A 23,319-nucleotide genomic window follows, 5' to 3' on the forward strand; every position below is an offset into this window, starting at 1 on the left:
CACGTGGTGAGTTGTGCGTGGATGCCACAGAGAATAGCATGAATCCTCCACATGCGCTATGTCTCCGTGGTAACGCGTTCAACAAGCTACGTGATAAGATGCGCGGATTGATGGTCTCAGATGCGGAGGCAACTGAGATTCGTCCTCCGCCACCAGGACTGAGGCGAGTCACTACACCACCATGAGAACTTAGAGCGCATTGGGAATTGGGCATTCCAAATTGGGGAGAAATGGAGAGAAAAAAATTACTAATTGAACTTACAACTTAAACTACTTTAAAGTTCTCATCAAAAATCCTCCACGTGCAGCAATGACAGCTTTGCAGATCTTTGGCATTCAAGCTGTCAGTTTGTCCAGATACTCAGGTGACATTTCACCCCACACTTACTGTAGCACTTGCTATAATGTGTCTAAACCACATAACTGGTAAACTGGTAATCAGAAGGACGCTGGTTCGAGCCCCACAGCCACCACCATTGTGTCCTTGAGCAAGGCACTTAACTCCAGGTTGTTCTGGGGGGATTGCCCCTGTAATAAGTGCACTGTAAGTCGCTTTGGATAAAAGTGTCTGCCAAATGCAGAAATGTAAATGTATTTCTCAAACTAGAGACTCTGATGTACTTATCCTCTTGTTTATTTGTACATCTGGACTTCCACATCTCTTTCTGTCCTTGTTAGAGCCAGTTGTCCTTTGACTTTGAAGACTGTAGTGCACACCTACAGTCTTGTATGAAATCCTCAGTTTTTTGGCAATTTCAAGCATTGTATAGCCTTCATTCCTCAAAATAATGATTGACTGACGAGTTTCTAGACAAAGCAGTTTCTTTTTTTTTTTTACCATTTTTGCTACTATTGCGTACTGTGGCAACTCAGAAACAAATACAAACACAATGTTAAGCTTCATTTAACGAACCAAATAACTTTACAGCTGTGGGATTTTCTAGTACCAAATTAGCAAATTAGCATGATTACTCAAGGATAAGGTGTTGAAGTGATGGCGGCCGGAAATGGGGCCCGTCTAGATTTGATCAAAAATATATTTTTTCAAATAGTGATGATGCTGTTTTTTACATCAGTAATGTCCTGACTATACTTTGTGATCATTTGAATGCCACTTTGGTGAATTTAATCCTTCCAAAAGAGCAAAATCTGTACATTATTCCAAACTTTTGGCCGCCAGTGTATAATCACAATATTTTAGCCAGAGTGGAGGCTGAAAAGGAAAGTGAGGCACTGAAAGTTCGAAGGAGAGGGAAAATGAAACAATATTTAAAATTTTCTAGTGAACTATCCCTTTAAGAGACATGCCCAGCTGTTTGTGGTGAGAACACATGGGGGAGGAACATAATGTCAATGACATGCTTAGTATAATTTTAAAACAATGGAAATTTTTCATAATGTTCTTTTAACCACAAAGTAACATTTGACATACTGTGAAATAGATGTCAAAGCCTGCAATGACAACATCATAATCACAGTGGATGATGACTTCTAAGCAGAGTTGCAAAAGAAAGCCAGAGTTTTTCAGTGTTTATTGAAACTTGCTACAAAATGATTGGTGTTCACCCTCTAGATCAATATCAATCATTGCGGATACAGGAAGTACTGTATATGCATCTCTGTCATTTTTCAAAGCTATATCTGCCAGCATAGCAGTTCTCTTTCACAGTTGTATTTCTGACATTTTAACAGTCGTCTACGCCCCATCATGGCTGTACACAGTGCTGATATTTTTCAGTTCAAGAGTGCCGTCGGTGTGTCACCTCGCTTGAAGTTTTGTTTAATTTATCTCTTTTTTTTTCTTTTTACGGAGTATCACCTTTCTGTGTCATACGGAGAATTTGAAACAGCAGAGCCTGCACTTCTTCATCCATTCGACCCTATTGAGACAAGAATAGTGCGATAAATATATGGTGCAAATCATAAATATAATTAGAACACAACACTTTAGATGCTCCTGTAAATGTGTAAAATTAAGAGTCTCACCTGTACAGCAGCTAACAAATGAGAACGATATAAAGACACAACAGCTTTATGTTTGCGCTCCCAGTCCTGAGAGGTAAAGGAGTAAACTATTTCAGAATGAACATTTGCAATGTGTTATTCATTAAATATATGTGTATCATATAAAGAGGGGCATTTGTGTGTTTTTGTTTTAATAAATTGTGAGTTTTTAAGTTAAAGGAATGCTCCATTTTTAATGCGGTACATCTATGGCCATCATTTTCTAAAAACAAACTACAATCACGTCATGCACTGACAATGAAATATATGGGGCAAGGTAATGCACTGGGGTAACAATAAAATACAGTTTCTAAAATATACGATTCAAAATATGATATACAAGATCCGTTGTTATATGAAGGTCATATTAATAATGACTAAGAAAACTTTTTACCAGGCCTTCATCATTTATTTTTGGTACTTATCAAATGCCTTTTATGCACAGTATTTTTTATTTTTTTGTCCCATACCTACACTTTCAATATTAAACTATGAAAATCCATTATAAAAATACATATTATGACATGTTTATAACTGTTACAATCTAAACAAAGAGTGAAATGAACATAAAACATTTCAATATTAATTGTGGTGAGATATTACTTTTATTCTTAATATTCTATTAACTTTTCAAAAAATTTCGACTGTCCCACAGATTTGGCATCATATTTAACACACCAAAATGTTTTGCCCCGAATTGTATTTATTTCTTAAAAGTTAGTGTATCAAGTCGACAAAAGAATTGGTGAAGAACATGCTTGAAATGAAAAATGACAAGTGATGTCTGAAGAAAACAAAGAAAAATCAAGGTAAATATCACTTATGAGCAGAATATTTTGGAAAGAATGAACGTTACATTTATATAGCGCTTTTCTAACACTACACTCAAAGCTCTTTACACAATGAACAGGGGACTCTCCTCAACCATCACCAGTGTGCAGAATCCACCTGGATGATGTGACGGCATCCATAATGCACCAGTACACCCACCAGCTATTGGTGGAGAGGAGACAGTAGAGTGATACAGCCAATTAATGGATGGGGGGGTTGGCCATTTTACTTTTAAACATTTCACTATGGAATTTCCACAAAAATAAAAGCTTCACATTTCTGCTTTTAAACCCTCTGGAATGCCTTGCCCCATAGACTTCCATTGCAAGTACAATACTGTAATCATGATTCTTACTAGTTGAGTCGAATTTATCATTGCCGGACTGTAAGTCAACAGCAGGCCATGGATGCTGACAACAGAACTTGACACATTTCATTAAAATGAATCCAGCAAATGCCACTTTTGCATGAAGATTTAATATTTTCTTTGAATACATCAATTGTAATTATAACAATTGCATAAATTGATTTAAGTCAGCAAACTGGGCAGTATAAGTGTTAGTATGTGTCCATATTTGGCCTATTTTCCAATGACTGTCCTGTAGATTTCAGTATTGTGCTCACCTGGAGTTGCTGTGTTAGTGCAGTCACACGGTTCTGTAGTGCCAGCTGCTGTCCAGGTTTTCCTGAGGATGGTGGGGATGCGGTACGACTCAGTGGGGGGGTCAGAGCTCCCAGAGCCTCCTTCAGACGAAACACCTCCTTAGACAACTCTGTAATCTGACAGATAGAAAAAGTTCATTAAAAAAGTGACAATTCTCTCATCATTTACTCACCCTCATGGTATCCCATGTGTGCATGACTTTCTTTCTTCAGCAGAACACATTTGAAGAAAAATAGAAAAATATCTTAGCTCAGTAGGTCCTTAAAATGAATGTGGATGGTGATCAGACTTTTGAAGCACCAAAAATCACAGACAGTCAACATAAATGTCATCCATACCACTCCAGCGGTTAAATTAATGTCCTCTAAAGCAACACGATTGCTTTTGGTTAGAAAAAAATCTATATTTAAGTTCTTTTTAACTATAAACTATCACTTCCGGTCAGCAGCGGTATGCGCCGCAGTAATTGGAAGAGTAAATGATGAGAGAATTTTAATTTTTTGGTGAACTAACCCTATAAAAATACAAATAGTACAAAATCTGCTAGGCTAAGTTTTTCATATTTAAGTCGCGTTTAGAGGTTCTGGCCCAGACTTTCTTTCCTTCTCACCTTGCGGTCTTTCTCTTTGATGAGTCCTTGTGAGTGCTGGATGTCCTGGTGCAGCTGTTGGATGTGGGTGGATTCGGCCTGCAGATCAGCCAGCTGCTTTTTTACTGTCTCCAACTGAGCTTCAGCCACCTGACGTTCGCTCTTATTAAACAGAGCGTCACGCTGCACCTGGAATACCTGTATAAAGAGAAAAAAAAAAAGAAAAAAAGCTGAAGTCCATTTTTGTTGAAGATATTTGCAAAAGGGTGAAGTGGAAACAGTTGTCGAAACATTAACGGATTCATTTCCACAAAAATGAAATTTATATAATTTATTTTCCCTCATATTGATGTAAAACCTAGCATGATTTTGAAGACTTAAAATATAGCTCACAAGTGGACTACTTTTATGCTACTTTTTGTTATTTTTGGTGCCCCTGTCTAAAACATTATTTATATTTTATTAATTGGTTTTCCAAAAATGTGTCCCCAAAGTAAAGCTAAGTACACACGCACAAACATATACACACAAATGGCGGACCTCAGTGCAGGTCTTCTCGTGTTTGCGCGCTAGATCAGCTAGCTGTGCCGTCAGCGTGTTAATCTCAGCTTGTAGAGAGAGTCTCTGGGCCTCGTGGTCTTCTTTGGACACCAATCCCTGTTCTGAAGCCTTCTGAGATCGCAACTCTTTCAGCTCTGTCTCTTTCTCGCTCAGAGAGTCCTGTGCTGCTGTTACATTCTGCCGACTCTCCTCTAGAGTGCGCTCCAGTTCTGCCTGAAAGAGGGGAGAAATTGTGTAGTTAAGAGACTTTGGAGTGTTCAGAATAGCAGCATAAAAACATACTATAGTTATCTATGTAGTATGTCATGAACAACTGAGTCCCCCCATGAAATCCTGTTCTCTTGGGTAGTTGTTTGTAATACTTGAAAAGAAGTGTCTGTTACTAATTTCTGTTGTTGCTGATCACTTAAATTTTGTATTACCACATCCATGTACCAGCACAAATGTTTTTATATAATTACATGAAGTACATGCACTATATTTTTTAACTTAGCAGGGTAACTGAACTGCAGAGGATGCGGTGAGATAATGTTAGCTCTAGGCTAATCGGTTAACTTGACATGCTAACTGAAAACAAAAAGAGAACATTTGGCCATTTGGCTTTGTTATATCATATGATATGCACATGAAATACGTGAAGTACGTACAAGAGGAGGAAGTACTTCACTGAATATGCTAGCTTTTTATTATTTATTTATTTGATCTCCTTTTCTCCCCAATTTGGAATGCCCAATCCCCACTGAATATGCTAGCTTAAAATTTCATGTGAAATGTTGTGAAGTACGTGAATTATGTGAAGTGCTTGTGCTGAATATGATTGCTTTAGGATCATCGAACCACAGGGAATCTATGATGGAATATTATCTTATCAGGCTAATCAGTTAGCATGCTAACTAGAAACACAAAAAAGAGAACTGTTTTATTTCAGCCAACTCAAGAACATGCATGGGCATTAGCTGGACCAGCCTAAAAACTGCATCTGAGCAAAAGGTGCACAATTTACGAAACTGTTAATTGCAGATTGTTCTGCTGATTAAATTTTTTTTGTTTGATCATAATCTTGACCAATATTTTCAGAGATTTCAGACTTTCACCATTCAAGTAGACAGGGGCTGTTTTATATGCTGCTTGTATAGAATACCTGCCCTTACAAAATTTTTTAAAATGTTTAAATTTGACGCAAACTCGCCACAGATAATTTTCACATGCTAATGAGATTTGCAGCAAACTTGTGGCAAATTGTCCATTGTTGCTAAAGGTTTGCCGGAGGTTCACCATTACCAGGGAAGAGCAGCAAACCTCTGGTAAACATTTGCGGCGAATCACATGATCATTTGCATGTGAAAATAACAAATGGCAAATTTGCGGAATTTGCAGCTAATTTAGATTTTTTTGTAAAGGCAGAACCATATCAAGAATGCTGCCAGGTGGACTGACTTGCCTTGAAACTGACTTTGTTTTAGATGCCATTGATTGCATTGTAACATTATTTTCATGACAGTTACGCACATTTTACCCTCAATTCCCATTACCACAATGCGAAAATGATGGTCATTATGATTTTCTTTTTATTGTAATTTATAATTTTTTCTAAATCAATATACAACATCATTGTTTAGTGTAATACAGGAAAAAAATGTTTTACGTTAATGAAAATCATCATGGAAAACAATAGGAATAGTAACCATAAAATGTTCAGACTCATTACTGTAATGAGATTTGGGGGTTAAAATGATCTTAACTGTTCCACTGTAAATAATCCTAATTGTAGCCTTAATTTTCTTTTTGCAAAATATTGCCTTTTTCTGCATTGATTTGGGATTAAATATGACCAGGACTTTTTCTTGAAATGTTTCATGAGAATCACCCTGTGGGACAGCTTTATGAGTGATTAATTGTCCTTTATGTCAAAAATATTAGAGAAGACGGTGCTTGCACAATTAAATGATTTTTTAGCCATCAATAATTTGCTCGATCAATTTCAGTCAGGCTTCAGAGCTGGTCATAGCACAGAGTCAGCTCTGTTGAGAGTTTTAAATGATATTTTATTAGGTGTGGATTCTGGTAGTCCTGTTGGTCTTCTGCTGCTGGAAGACCAACAGGACTATCTTAGTGCCGCTTTCGATACGGTTGATCATGACATACTTATCAATCGCCTAAGAGACCAGGTTGGTATTCAGGGGTTAGCCTTGGATTGGGTCTCCTCATATCTCAAGGGTAGAACAATTTCAGTCTGTTTAGAGAACTGTTATTCATCAGTTGTTCCTTTAACATGTGGGGTTCCTCAGGGCTCCATTTTGGGACCCGTTTTATTCTCCCTCTACATGCTTCCATTAGGAAAGATCTTTGAGAGGCATGGCATACACTATCATCTGTATGCTGATGACTCTCAAATTTACTTTCCTATTAAACATGGGAATCACCACTCTTTTGAGTCTCTGCATAAATGCATGGCCGATGTGAAGTGTTGGCTGGCAAACAACTTTCTTCAGTTAAATGAGGATAAGTCAGAGTTTATTGTTTTTGGTCAAAGGGGATGTGACTTAAATTTAGAAAGAAATTTGTCACTGCTTCCAGGGAAAAAACTTCCCTATGTAAAAAACCTGGGTGTTATATTCGACTCTGAGCTCAGGTTTGATCGACAAATAAATGCTGTGGTTAAAAATAGTTTTTTCCATCTTAGAACTATGGCAAGGTTGAAGCCCATCCTTTCTTTTGATGATTTGGAGAAGGTTGTGCATGCCTTTGTGTCCTCTCGATTGGACTATTGTAATGCTTTGTATCTGGGTGTGAGTCAGGCCTCTCTCTCTCGCCTGCAGCTGGTCCAAAATTCAGCTGCTAGGCTTTTAACTGGAACCAGGAAAAGAGACCATATCACCCCAGTTTTGATTTCACTACATTGGTTCTACATACAGAATCAAGTACAAAGTGTTGATGTATGTGTTTAAGGCTCTTCATGGTCTTGCACCTGAGTACATCTCTGCCTTAATAAGTTTGAATCAACCTTCAAGGTCTCTCCGCTCTAGTGATCAGCTGTGTCTGTCAGTTCCTCGATCTCGCCTAAAAACTAAAGGTGATACAGCTTTTGCGGTGGCAGCCCCTAGACTTTGGAATGAGCTTCCATTGGTCATAAAATCATCTCCGTCTCTATTCTCTTTCCAGGGTGCCTTAAAAACTTATTTATTTTCCCTAGCTTTTAATTAATTGCATTATAATTTGTACTAGGTAGATTTTATCTTATTCTTGTTTTATAGGTTTTAAATGTTTTTTTGCATTCTTAAGCTGTATTAATGTGATTTTATTTATTTTTTATTACTCCATGTACAGCACTTTGGTACCCAGTGTGGTCTTTATGAATAAAATTGAGTTGAGTTGAGTTGAGCTTTAGATTTGTCTACTAATTGCAGCATTTCATTATATTATCTTTCTTTTACTGGAAAATTATTATATAATGAGCTCTTTGTGTCTATATGTTTAAAAATGTATTTGAGAATGTATTTTTTAATTATAAAAAAACTTTTATAAAATAACATAACTCACAAATGTGTATTCTGGCTTTCATTTACTCACCTTGACTCTCTCGTGATCTTCTTTGCTTATCGAGTCCTTTTGCACCCCCTTCAGTTCAGATTCTAGTCTGGCCAGCTCAGTATGTGCATGTTCTCTCAGGGCCCTCTCTGCTTGCAGCTCTTTCTCAGTTTGAGCTAGCTGTTGGGCTACAGCAGACAGTGCCTCCTGGTGTTTTAACAGTGGTACTGTATCTCTCAAGTGTAGGGCATCCTGAGCCCGGCTCTCTCGCTCTGCACACAGGCTGTCCAGAGCTTGTGCTGCCTCTTGCCTTGCCACCTCTAGCTCCTCCTTTATCACCGCAAAAGTCCGTTCACCTGATGACAGGCGGAGAGAGTGATCTGATATAATAGTGAGACAATATCTGTGTGTAAATACAGTGTATTGTCTCGAATAGACAGCCACTCCACTCACCAGATGCAATGGAAACCTCAGAGCTCTCGGACGGGTCCTCGTCGTCCTCCTCGTCTTCGTCTCCTTCAATGTGTGAGGGGGCACGGAGCCTCTCCAGCTCCAGCAAGGCCTGGTTGAGTCGCGTGGCCACTTCGGCCCGTTCTCGAGCAAGCTGGTTAAGCTGAAGACCAAGACTGACCTGGACCGCCTCGAACTGACCTTGAGGGACACTCTCTTTCAAGTCCTTCTCAAGTTCCTCCACCCGTGCCCGCAACTCCTTCAAAGGCACTCCCTCACTGTCCCCATGACCTGCCACCTTGCTTTGCTTCAGGGCTTCTTCTAATTTTTTTACCTGCTTTTTAAGGCTCACAACTGTCTTGTTTTTGTCTCCGTCTTGCCCTTTCTCCTTGTCCTGTAGAGCTGCCTCAAGATCTTCCACCCTCTGCTTCAGCTGTCGTATTATGTCATTGTCGTTTTCATTAAGCCCCTCCCATTTTGTTTGTTTGATGGCTAGCTCCGCCTCCAACTCCTGCACCCTAACTCTCAGCTGTTGAGGCTCTGAGTTTGCCCTTTCCTCTGTGGCCTCAGAGCCCATGTCAGGCTTCGCTCCTGCGTCCTCTACTGAGAAGACTCCAAGTTGCATCTGTTCTCTGAGTTCCTCTAGCTCAGCCTGGGCTTGAGCCAGCTGTTCCTCTAGTTCATTCTGTTTTTTAAGCTCCTCACCTGGCACCTTCTCTTTCTCCTCCTTTGGCTTCTCCTCAAATCTGATTAGGGAAAACTTGTTTCAATGACGCAACAGGATTCACATGTTCATGAGTGATGGATATTAGTGTATGATATACAACACCAGGCCAAAATAAGCCATATTTTAACCCAGTATGCACTTGTACATATTGTTGGGGGGTAAACATTGATATTTTAAAGTATCACAATGGGGGGAAAAAAGCATTATATTGATGTATTGGTGACATGTTTGTGCTATCATTGAATCAGTTTGTTGAATCTAAAATAATCTGATTCATATAAAGAAATAAATTGACAAAATATCAGTCTGAACTCCAAAAGGGCATTTTTACTACATTACCCAGGATCCTCTGCAATGCTTGAGTCCTCAGTTGCAGCCTGGGATCTGGAGTATTTCTCTTGCAACTCCTCTAACTCTCTTCTCAAAGATTCATACTGGGCTGTGGGAACAAAGTCTGGACCCGAACTCTGCATATCTGTGTCGTCCTTCTCAAACATCTCCAGCATCTGTAGACCAAAATACAAGAGGGATATTTGTAGAATATTACAATAAGTTAGCTTACTTTTTTACTTCTTTTAAACACAGTGCATTTAGTTACCATTTGTTACTACCTCAGTCATCATCCTACATCTCGAGAGTTATTTGACCTGTTTGTTTAGCCGTGGACTTTAGGAAAATATGACAAAATACAACAAACTTACATTTAATGTGTGACAAATTTGAAATTTTGCCTCTAAGTGCATTTGCCAGAAGGTTGGCAAACACTTTTGTAAGGGGAATGCTTTTGTCATACTAGAGCTCTGCATAGATGCCATGCTGTTTTTACAAAGATACAGTATCACACTGATATGATATGTGCTATTGTAATGTTCATAAAGAACCATAAAGAAGAGTCCTGAGTCATTAGATGAAGAAATATCCCATAATAAATAGGAATGGCATGTAATAAAAGCTAAATGCAACCACTCTAATATAAAGTGTGACAAATAGTTTAATTAATGACATCTAAAACATATTGTCTGTAAATATGCATGATTTTTATAGAAGAATATCAGGCTGAACCAGCAATTTTTGTGTGTGTTTTCACTTATTCAAACTTCAAAAGCAGCCGTGGCTCTTTAAGAAAAAGTCCAGGGTATGCGGTTAGTGCTTATGTGTGTCTGCATTTACTGTATCTCGCCCATCTCAACAAATTTAAGGGGCTGCTGAAATCACACATCTAAACATAGAAAATCAGGGCAGCTTTCTGTGGGAATGTGATTTAGTGCTTTGTTGGCATTCTGTGGCCTGTCTGTGTGCCCTTGCATGTGTGTGTATGTGTGTTTTGGTGTGTGAGGCTGCACCTGCACTTTAAGAACCAGGTCGGCATTCTGTGAAGTCAGTTCCTCTACTTTCCTACGAAGCTGTTCCAGTGAAGCGGGATTCCCCTGAGAGTCACCCTCCTCCCCATCAGCCGACGGATTGCCATTTAGGCCTCGTGACTGCCTAGACAGCAACTTTTCTGCTCCTGAAATTACATACACAAGTATATATATCAAAGACCATATGAAATCAAATCATCAGTATTCTAGTTTAAGTAGGCTACTCATAAACATTGACAAAATTCACTTCTAGCAGATATCTCCTTTTTATATTTACAGATTTCTGTGCAACTGTAACAGTCACAAGTAGCAAATCATAGTTCATGGATATGACTTCAAGCCAGTTGGCTGTTTTGATATGTCTCATCCAAACTTCCTGTTTCAGTATGAAATGTCTACTTTTGAATGGCCATCAATGGAGAAAGAAACATAGCAGAGGCTAATTTTGAATGTAAACTATCAAAACCCTGACCACTTGAGAAAAACATTAACAAAAATTACTGAGTGTATATTCAAGAGTCTTTCCATCTGATCCACACAACTTGACTGATGTTCATTTATCTTAAAGAGACAGGAAGAGTGCAGTTCACCTGGGAAGTCCATCATGTCATCAGAGTCCTCTGCGTCTTCGGAGTCGAAGGTCATCACCCCGCTCATCCGTTCTGCTTTCAGCTCCTTCAGCTCTGCCAGAAGTTGGTCACGCTCTGCCTCGGTTTCAGTCAGTCGCTTTCTCAGAGAGTTAAGCTGGAAAATCAAGTAATGCTGTCTTACCATAATAAGGTTTTGTGTTGGGGTATAGCATCGGTGAATTTTACACCATCAAAAATCTACAAATCACATCCAGCTGAATGCTAGACAATAAGTAATCTTAGTAAAATAAACTCCAATAAGCTAAGTAAATGATTTACAGTTTAACTAAACGGAGTGCAGTACCTCCTCCAGGTCAGTAGTAGCGCTATTCTGCTGCTGCTCCAGAATCTTGATTTTCTGCAGCAGACGACCTCTCTCCAGCCTAAGCTTACGGATCTCTTCAAACACCTCCTCGTCCTCCACCTAACACACATTCATAATACTCAAGGTTACTTAATATAGAAACAGTCACAAAGAAATGTATATTGCACTGAAATCTAGTGGCGTAGATGCAGCATCGCAGAAATTCTCAGTTACCGATGTCATGGTAAAAATGCACTATGCACAGACAGCCAGTGAAAGCATCCAATTACAAGGGAGTATCAGGATAAAGGGAGTAATATTCAGCTGGTCATGTGATCTCAGCATGCGGCACTCATGAGACTGATATGACTAGACTCAGTGGCGGTTCTAGCTTGTTTGGCACCCTGTCCGAAACCCGCTTTAACACGACCCCAAAGTTGTTGACCTTGGTGGGGTATGTGATTCTAAATGAGAACGCCCCAAAGTTGTTGACCGGGAGGTGGGGGGGAGGGTGGGGGGTGGTGGTGATTCTAAATGAGAATGCCCACAAAGTTGTTGGGGGGGGTGCCACACCGCTGCCTCGTGCCACCCCCCGCAAGATGCCGCCATGGCTTAGTGCACCTTTAAACAGTACAATGTGAAAAATTGCCATTAGCCATTCAGGTTCTGTCACTCACATAGTTCTCAGATGGGAGAAGCTGAGTCCGGGGGGCGGGAGAGGGCGGGTCTGGGATGTGTGGCTCAGGTGATTGGGTAGGGGAAGGAGGAGGTGGTGTGCTTAAGCTGTCTGTGGAAGGGGGCATTCCCTACAGAAATGATAAGCAACAGCCAATTACTCTTCCAAAAGCCATGCATATTTAAACACAAATACTTCCATATGCAGTTATAACACACAATTCATCTGTTACAAAAGCTGTCATTATACTCTAGCAGTGTTTTATGTGACCCATGATTGCCATGCTGTACCTGAGCAGGAGATTTAGGAGGAGGCGGTGCTCTCCTCTTGCGAGGTGTGGTTCCGCTAGCAGAGGCAGGGGGAGGAGTCTGCTGTTGTAGGAGGAGATAGCAGGTTAGTGTTGTGGTTAGAGAGCAAAGCACGCAGCCACATTGTTAGTCTGGATATCTTTGATGTCAGCCAGACATTGCCAAAATCATACTGGTACGATTTCGAGTTGGTTACTTGTATGGATATAATAAAGTGTTGGGACTTGATGATTCTTTTAAAATTCCATTAGTTACAATTACCTCTTCACTCGGACCCTCAGCAGCTGGGAATGCACGGGACAAAAACAAGAAATAGACAGCAATGCGGTGAAACTCAACACAAAAACTTACACACTTCAGTCCGGAAAGCACTCTGCAAGCCAAGTTCAAACACATAAATATATATAATCTTCCCGTTCTGCCACAAGCACACTATAGTAGAAAAAAAAGGCAACATGAAAGTGGACAGCCAGCACATTTATCACTCTGTCAGGGGGGCCGGCCACAGGGGTCCAACATATGCTTCCAATCAGTCTGAAGTAGCTTTGTAACTCGAGTTGGCAAACATCTCTGTGTTTTCATCCGTCAACCCAATGTAACATCTGCTTTTAGTCACTTTTCTCAGATCACGAGCGTACCCAGATGGATGTGGGGGCCAAACTTCAGAAGACACCAGATGGCCCCTCTCTCAAAGGAATTAAAGGTGAGGACTGGCTGCTATATGAGTATATGGGAGTGTTTGTATGATTACCTGTGGCCCCACCGCCTCCGTTTTGCAGAAGCTGGGTTATATTGTGGTTGCCAGCGGTAATGCTGTAGTGGGCGGAGTTATGTCCCAAGGCGTCAGTTAGATGTGGGTTGGCTCCACCTTTCAGTAACACCTCTACCGTCTCCATGCTGTCACTTTCGCAGGCCAACATTAGAGCTGATCTACCTCACAACACATGATAGTATCAGACAGAATAAATATAGGAGAATGCAACCTTAATAATTCACGGATACATGTGCAAACATTTTGCACATCACCTATTAAAGGGATAGTTCACTCAAAAAAGATAATTCTGTAGTCATTTCCTGGTCTTTTCCAAAGTGAACGAGTACAGACACTGTCAAGCTCTGGAAATAACATAAAAGCACCCCAAAAAAGTATAAAACTATACTACAGTGTGACTTTTGCACTAGACAGTATATTACAAGTCTTCAGAAGCCATTCAATAGCTTTGTGTGAATAATAGCAAACTTTTAATCATTACTCCCTCAAATCTTATTCACATACAGCATATCAATTAATTTAGGAAACGAGTAGGAGAATCAAAAGAACCGATTGAAAAGAGTCATTTGTTTGGGACACTGGTCACACTGTAAGTTTCTGAGTGTATATTCAAAATAACCAACTTATTTGTTCAGGAATCATGCTACACTGGTCGCGCTGTATGCTTCGTGCTATAGGTTAGCGCATATGGTAGTGCAGGAAACACTGTCAAGAGTTTTTTAATACAATGTTCTGTCTGCATCGGCGGAAGAACGCACATTCAAGAACAGTTAATTGAAACGAAAGTCATGAACATCAATCGGTTCCAGTATTTAAAAAAAAAAATGCAACCAGTTGTTCGTTCCCAACCCTATTGCAGAAAGAAAATCTTACAGTTTTGTAATAAAATGGGGGTGAAAAGAATTATGCAAGTGAACAATCCCTTTGAGAGCATATCTAACCTGCCCTGGATGTCCTGTATATTAGGATTGGCTCCTCGTTCTAAAAGGAAAGCACACAGGTCCACTCTGCTCATCTGGGCCCCTAAGATCAAAGGAGTTGATCCTTCCTAAGAGAAAACAGGAAGTCAGAACCTTAAGAACTAAACTTCCTCTATTCAGTGCCTGATAGATTATTCTTAATACCGCAATCTAAGGCAGATATATGATTTTAAAATGCAAAGAACCACAAATGTGGCCATGCTCATTAATTCATATGAACAAAAACAGATTTCTACCCTGATAAATTGAACTTACTCCATCTTGAGCATCAAGGTTGGCCTTAAAGTCCCACAGAGTTTCAGTGCAAGACAAGCAGCCACTTACAGCTGCTCGAAGAAAAATACAAAATCTCCTATTGTGTACACATAAACTGTACCATTTAATGTTTATTAGTTAGAATCTATGGCTAGTGGCTTGTAGAACATGTTACCAGCATGGTGTAGGGAAGTCCTCCCAAAACTGTCTGTGGAATCAACAGGCATCCGCTCCTAAATGGTGAAAAGTAAAAATGTACATTACATAATACGTTAATTCTATTTATTTCTAAAAGAAATGAGTAATGAAAAACTTCTCCATGCAGAATAAATGTAAACATTGAAGGAAGGAGGAATAGAGAAGTATTTATGACTGCATGTGCATAGATCATTGAAACAGATAACACATAACATAATCCTCTCCTGTTTTAAACCGCTAAATTTATTTTATGCTTTCAAAATGTCCTAAAACACATTAAAGTACTTTAATGAGACTTTATGATTGAGATGTATGAATGTTACCTGAAGAAGTCTCTTCAGGCAGTCTGACTGTCCATTCTTGGCAGCATGATGCAGAGCATTAAGCCCTATAGAGAGTAAAGACTGGATCATCAACCCTTTCACATGTGAGGAAAATTGCAGATTTGACTTGCACAGATTGATTATAACCTTCGGCATTGGCATATAGGATTTCTATATATTTTAGGAACTGCTTTAAGTAAACTACTGAGCTTACTTAAGCTTACCTGTGCCATCTGTAATATTGATGTCCACCCCATGGGACAGAATGACCTCGAGACAGTCCAACCGACCTCGAGACGCACAAAGATGAAACCTGCGCATGCAATGTTACATGCTTTGTGTATTACTTTATCATATACTATTCCTATAACATCCATGTTGGGACCAAAGTTTACAGTAACTTACGCTGATTTTCCCTCCGCGTCCAGTTTGGATGGGCACAGACCTTTCTTCACTAGCAGTGATGCTACCTTTTCTGGATCATTCTGTTCCACCGCCTGCAGCAGTCTGTCATCTGTCTTACTCCAGTCCTGACCCTAAAAATACACAGAAACAAACAGATGAATTAGGCTCATGTTATAACATCTTATAGCGTCTACCCACCTTATAAAAGATGATTCCATCCACAATTTGCAAAAGAAAGCAGGTCAAGAGAACTAAATGTTGGACAATGAAAATTATTAAACTAAAATAAAACTAAAAAGATTGCAAGAACCTGATTTGGAATAAAAAAAAAAAAATTTTTCATTCTGACATAAGTTTTCAGAATTGCAAGTTTATATCTCACAACTGCGACTTTATAACACGCAATTGTTATTTTATACAGTATCTTGCAACTGCAATGTTAATTCATGCAATTATTACTTTATAACCTGCAATGAATAATTTATAACTCGCAATTACTACATTCTAACTTGCAATTGTTACTTTATAACTTGCAATTAATAATTTATGACTTGCAATTACTACTTTATAACTTGCAATTGTTACTTTATAACTTGCAATTGTTACTTTATAACTTGCGATTACTACTTTATAACTTGCAATTGTTACTTTATAACTTGCAATTGTTACTTTATAACTTGCAATTGTTACTTTATAACTTGCAATTACTACTTTATAACTTGCAATTGTTACTTTATAACTTGCAATTACTACTTTATAACTTGCAATTGTTACTTTATAACTTGCAATTACTACTTTATAACTTGCAATTGTTACTTTATAACTTGCAATTACTACTTTATAACTTGCAATTGTTACTTTATACCTTGCAATTACTACTTTATAACTCGCAATTGTTACTTAATAACTCGCAATTACTACTTTATAACTTGCAATTGTTACTTAATAACTCGCAATTACTACTTTATAACTTGCAATTGTTACTTTATAACTTGCAATTACTACTTTATAACTTGCAATTGTTACTTTATAACTCGCAATTACTACTTTATAACTTGCAATTGTTACTTAATAACTCGCAATTGTTACTTTATAACTTGAAATTGTTACTTTATAACTTGCAATTACTACTTTATAACTTGCAATTGTTACTTAATAACTCGCAATTGTTACTTTATAACTTGCAATTGTTACTTTATAACTTGCGATTACTACTTTATAACTTGCAATTGTTACTTTATAACTTGCAATTTTGTTACTTTATAACTTGCAATTGTTACTTTATAACTTGCAATTTTGTTACTTTATAACTCGCAATTGTTACTTTATAACTTGCAATTGTTACTTTATAACTTGCGATTACTACTTTATAACTTGCAATTGTTACTTTATAACTTGCAATTTTGTTACTTTATAACTTGCAATTGTTACTTTATAACTCGCAATTGTTACTTTATAACTTGAAATTGTTACTTTATAACTTGCGATTACTACATTATAACTTGCAATTGTTACTTTATAACTTGCAATTTTGTTACTTTATAACTTGCAATTGTTACTTTATAACTTGCAATTTTGTTACTTTATAACTTGCAATTGTTACTTTATAACTCGCAATTGTTACTTAATAACTCGCAATTGTTACTTTATAACTTGAAATTGTTACTTTATAACTTGCAATTACTACTTTATAACTTGCAATTGTTACTTAATAACTCGCAATTGTTACTTTATAACTTGCAATTGTTACTTTATAACTTGCGATTACTAATTTATAACTTGCAATTGTTACTTTATAACTTGCAATTTTGTTACTTTATAACTTGCAATTGTTACTTTATAACTTGCAATTTTGTTACTTTATAACTCGCAATTGTTACTTTATAACTTGCAATTGTTACTTTATAACTTGCGATTACTACTTTATAACTTGCAATTGTTACTTTATAACTTGCAATTTTGTTACTTTATAACTTGCAATTGTTACTAAATAACTCGCAATTGTTACTTTATAACTTGCAATTGTTACTTTATAACTTGCGATTACTACTTTATAACTTGCAATTGTTACTTTATAACTTGCAATTTTGTTACTTTATAACTTGCAATTGTTACTTTATAACTTGCAATTTTGTTACTTTATAACTCGCAATTGTTACTTTATAACTTGCAATTGTTACTTTATAACTTGCGATTACTACTTTATAACTTGCAATTGTTACTTTATAACTTGCAATTTTGTTACTTTATAACTCGCAATTGTTACTTTATAACTTGCAATTGTTACTTTATAACTTGCGATTACTACTTTATAACTTGCAATTGTTACTTTATAACTTGCAATTTTGTTACTTTATAACTTGCAATTGTTACTTTATAACTTCGCAATTGTTACTTTATAACTTGAAATTGTTACTTTATAACTTGCGATTACTACATTATAACTTGCAATTGTTACTTTATAACTTGCAATTTTGTTACTTTATAACTTGCAATTGTTACTTTATAACTTGCAATTTGTTACTTTATAACTTGCAATTGTTACTTTATAACTTCGCAATTGTTACTTTATAACTTGAAATTGTTACTTTATAACTTGCAATTACTACTTTATAACTTGCAATTGTTACTTAATAACTCGCAATTGTTACTTTATAACTTGCAATTGTTACTTTATAACTTGCGATTACTAATTTATAACTTGCAATTGTTACTTTATAACTTGCAATTTTGTTACTTTATAACTTGCAATTGTTACTTTATAACTTGCAATTTTGTTACTTTATAACTTCGCAATTGTTACTTTATAACTTGCAATTGTTACTTTATAACTTGCGATTACTACTTTATAACTTGCAATTGTTACTTTATAACTTGCAATTTTGTTACTTTATAACTTGCAATTGTTACTTAATAACTCGCAATTGTTACTTTATAACTTGCAATTGTTACTTTATAACTTGCGATTACTACTTTATAACTTGCAATTGTTACTTTATAACTTGCAATTTTGTTACTTTATAACTTGCAATTGTTACTTTATAACTTGCAATTTTGTTACTTTATAACTTCATAATTGTTACTTTATAACTTGCAATTGTTACTTTATAACTTGCGATTACTACTTTATAACTTGCAATTGTTACTTTATAACTTGCAATTTTGTTACTTTATAACTTGCAATTGTTACTTTATAACTCGCAATTGTTACTTTATAACTTGCAATTGTTACTTTATAACTTGCGATTACTACATTATAACTTGCAATTGTTACTTTATAACTTGCAATTTTGTTACTTTATAACTTGCAATTGTTACTTTATAACTTGCAATTTTGTTACTTTATAACTCGCAATTGTTACTTTATAACTTGCAATTGTTACTTTATAACTTGCGATTACTACTTTATAACTTGCAATTGTTACTTTATAACTTGCAATTTTGTTACTTTATAACTTGCAATTGTTACTTTATAACTCGCAATTGTTACTTTATACAGTATCTTGCAACTGCAACGTTATATCTCGCAATTATGACTTTATAACTCGCAACTGAAACTTTATAACTTGCAATTACTACTTTATAACTCGCAATTACTACTTTATATCTTGCAAACACAACTTTATATCTTGCAGTTTCTGACTTTATATCTTGGAATTTAGCATCTATATCTCACAATTTTACAACTGGCAATTGTGACTATATCTCGGAATTGCATGTTTATCTGTGAGATCACAGTTGAGATTTTATAACTAACAATTTTGACTTTATATCTAGCAGATGCGACTTTGTGCATTTGCAACTTCACAATTGTGACTTTATATTTCAGAATTTCTCATTTCTATCTTACAATTCATCAAGTGCAACTTTATATCTCAGAATTGCAACTTTATATCTTCCAATTGCAACTTTATTTATCAAAATTGTGACTATTTCTCGGAATTGAGACTATAAATGCTGCTTTATAATGTGCAATTGCGACTATTTCTCAGAATTGTGACTTTATATCTTGCAAGTGCAACTTTATGTGTTGCAAATACATCCTTATTATATCTCGGAATCGTGCATTTATATCGCACAATTGTGACTTTAGATCTTGAAACTGCAACTTTATTTCTCACAATTGCAAATGTATATCTCGAAATTGCAACTATATCTCAGAATTGTGACTTTCTATCTTGCAATTGCAATTTTATTTCTCCCAATTGCGACTTTACAGTATATCTCTGAATTGCGACTTTATATCTTGTAATTGTGACAATTTCTCACAATTGCAACCTTATTTCCTGCAATTTAGAGCTTTTTATCTTGGAATAGGGAGTTTATATCTCTTAAGATATAAACTCGCAATTACAAGAAATAAAGTTGAAATTGCAAGATATTAACCTTATATTAACCTATATCTTGAGATATAAAGTTTGATATACCTTATTTATTTTTGTCCTGTGGCAGGCTCAATGCACCATATACTGGAATACAATACAATATACTAATTAAGAAGATTATTTTTTGCATTATGTATGCCCCCTAAGAGGGGCTGTACTGTACGTACCGTAATCCTGCTGTAACACATGCAGAAGTGTTTCATTGGACTTAAGATGACATGAGGATCCATAAAGATCAAATGAATACTGTTCTTCCACTAAATACTTTCACATAGAAGTTCAAAAGCTTCTTCCTACCTGTATTAGACCACTCGTCTACCAAAGCTATCACACAAAAGCTATCATAAATCAAGGTTATGACTCTGCCCATAACAATAAGGCAGGACAATGTTACTTCACTGAAGGCTTAAATGCCAATAAATTCAGATAAGACAACTGTAAATCACTGTGAATATAAATCTGAATGCAGAAATTGTGTTAAAGCAGTTTTCTATTGCAGGTCTTGCTATTCGGTCCTTTTTTGCTGTCTGCAGAGAAATACGCCACACACTGCAGTCACTGCCAGGCACATATACACACACAAACCTCCCTGTCCCGGCGTCCTGCTTTCTTACACTCATCCCAGTTATGTCTCTCTTCTCTCAGTTTCACTTCCATTTATTTTACTTTTACATTTATTCTCTCTGTTCCCTGTAAGTCACGACTTGGCTAGTCAGTCCCTGGACCCAAAGCTACTGTATTAGCATCAGAGGGGCGAATGCACAGTCAGCATCCAGATTAAATGGAAGAACCATAATAAACACAGTTTGGGTTCTGCAACCCTTTCCAGTGTTTGCGGTCTAGTAATCTATTTCACACTCAATCTGATTTAATAACTTCCAGAATCTTGGAGAACTTGCCAGAACTCTATGTACTGCATCTATGTGAAATCCCAAACTGACTCAATGATGTTGCGATATGGGTTCGTTGGAGGCCATACCAGTCTTGCTGTTGCAGGACTCCTTGTTCTAGATTTATTCTATTCTATTTGGATATCAATAACTGATATTTCCTATTGACACACTAAAGCAGAAGATATAAATAACCATCTCAAGACAAATGTTTTTGTGAAATGTCTAATGTGCCTAAGACTCTTGCACAGTACTGTAGGTAAAACGTTTCTAACATCATCTCATAGACCCATCATTAACTTTGTGACGTATCATTGTCGACACCTGACCCAGACAGAAGGCTTGAATGAAAGATGGTATGAAAACAATCAGCTCACATTCTCTCCCCTACAGTGGGTCATCTATCTCATCCCCCCAATATAACCTCAAATCTGATACACAACGCCTCGGCTGAGGGCAAAGAGAGTTAACATTTTTAAAACTATTATAGAATTGTAGAGTTCCTTTCCTGAAATTCATGCTATTCATGCTATCACACAATATGTTATGCTGACGATACAGTTACATTATATCTACATCATGCAGTTTATTAGGACTCTTTATGTGTGTGTGTGTGTGTGTGTGTGTGTTTGTGTGTTGTGTGTGTGCGTAAGTGAGTGTGTGTGCGTTTCTGTGTTGTGTGTGTGCGTATGTGTGTGTGTGTGAGTGCGTGTGTGTGAGGTGTGCGTGTGTGTGCGCATGTGTGTGTATGTGTGTATGTGCATGTGTGTGTGAGTATGTTGTGAGTGTGTGTGTGTGTGTGTGTGTGTGCACGTGTCTGTGTGTGTGTGAGTGTGTGTGCATGTGTGTGTGAGTATGTTGTGAGTGTGTGTGTGTGTGCGTGTGTGAGTGAGTGAGTGAGTGTGTTTGTGTGCATGTGTGTGTGCGTGTGTGTGAGTGAGTGTGTTGTGAGTGAGTGTGTATGAGTGTGTCTGCGTGTGTGTGAGTGTGTGCGTGTGTGCATGTGAGTGTATGTGCGTGTGTGTGTGTGAGTATGTTGTGAGTGTGGTGTGAGTGAGTGTGCGTGTGTGAGTGTGTGTGAGTGAGTGTGTTGTGAGTGAGTGTGTATGAGTGTGTCTGCGTGTGTGAGTGTGTGCGTGTTTTTGTGATTTACGAGGACAATTTTGTAAGTTACAAATTAGTAATTACAAGGGTATTATGCTATAAATGTGATTTATGAGGACATTTGTAGTGTCCCCATAATTCAAATCACTTAAAAATCATACTAAACAATGTTTTATTGAAAATGTAAAAATGCAGAATGTTTTCTGTGAGGGTTAGGTTTAGGGGTTGTGTTAGGTTTAGAGGATAGAATCTATAGTTTGTACAGTATAAAAGTCATTATGTCTATGGAAAGTCCTCATAATGATAGGTAGACCAACATGTGTGTGTGTGTGCGTGTGTGAGTGTGTGTGTGTGTGCGTGTGTGAGTATGTGTGTGTGTGTGAGTGTGTGAGCATGTGCATGTGTGTGTGTGCGTGTGTATGTGTGTGTGAGTGTGTGTATTAATTACATGAGTATTATGCTATAAATCTGGTTTATGAGGACATTTCTAGTGTCCTCATAATTTAAATAGCTTAAAAAAAACATACGAAATGATGTTTTATTAAAAATTTTAAAAAGCAGAACGTTTTTTTTGTGAGGGTTAGGTTTAGGGGTAGGGGATAGAATCTATAGGTTGTACAGTATAAAAATAATTTTGTCTATGGAGAGTCCTCATAATGATAGCCGCACCAACATGTGTGTGTGTGTGTGTGTGTGTGTGTGTGTGTGTGTGTGTGTGTGTGTGTGTGTGTGTGTGTGTGTGTGTGTGTGTGTTAGTGAGTGAATGAGTGTGTTTCAATAATTGAACACTAGTTGAGATCTCTGGTTACAGGTGCCGTCTGCATGCTGGCCTGTTCCTCACAGGTAAAACACATTTGCATCCTCCATGTCATACAGAATTTAACAAGTATTCAAAAAACGTACAGCTCACAGTATCAAGCGATGAGAAATGCTTATATAAAACAGTCTGAGTGAACCTAATTGTTCAGATTCATCATCAAACATATTTAAGTTAGAAGACATTAAACACTCAGTAAGAGAATCATTCTTACCTCTGTCTTCTTAAACTTCGCCTTTAATGTTTTCATCTTCTCCTAAAGCATGTGCATTAAGTGAAATGAATGAGACAAAACGACAGATGACATTTAATCAATGATCATCATTGTTCATATTGTATCAATGTCAGTATTTGACTACTATTCTGATAGAAACCACACATTTGAAGCAGACTCAACACTAAAATTATATGCAAATGTAAAGCCATTTATACCACAACTTGGAAAGAAAACAAGAAAAAACGACTTACATGAAATGATTGTTGATTGATGTGTTATTCTTTGCTTCCCTGTGGGCTGTTGAGTGTATGATGCCCAGCAGTGGGGTGCCCTGTCCGATA

The 23,319-nt window shown here is 37.1% G+C and overlaps 1 protein-coding gene across 1 annotated transcript; it reads right to left on the minus strand.

Annotated features, from left to right (window-relative positions):
* Positions 1–1,446: 1,446 nt before the first annotated feature.
* On the minus strand, positions 1,447–20,180 carry ankrd24 (ankyrin repeat domain 24). The gene is given in 22 exon segments (XM_052122372.1): positions 1,447–1,880; positions 1,987–2,052; positions 3,460–3,615; positions 4,110–4,286; positions 4,629–4,862; positions 8,220–8,557; positions 8,631–9,327; positions 9,678–9,860; positions 10,698–10,861; positions 11,306–11,459; positions 11,649–11,768; positions 12,326–12,454; positions 12,615–12,695; positions 12,894–12,916; positions 13,384–13,562; positions 14,346–14,452; positions 14,640–14,710; positions 14,815–14,872; positions 15,161–15,225; positions 15,385–15,473; positions 15,566–15,696; positions 20,118–20,180. Coding segments are annotated over 22 exon segments (3,360 nt in total). The 3' UTR covers positions 1,447–1,805.
* Positions 20,181–23,319: the final 3,139 nt, after the last annotated feature.

The sequence above is a fragment of the Xyrauchen texanus genome, chromosome 48, assembly GCF_025860055.1.
Source record: "Xyrauchen texanus isolate HMW12.3.18 chromosome 48, RBS_HiC_50CHRs, whole genome shotgun sequence".
Lineage (NCBI taxonomy): Eukaryota > Metazoa > Chordata > Actinopteri > Cypriniformes > Catostomidae > Xyrauchen > Xyrauchen texanus.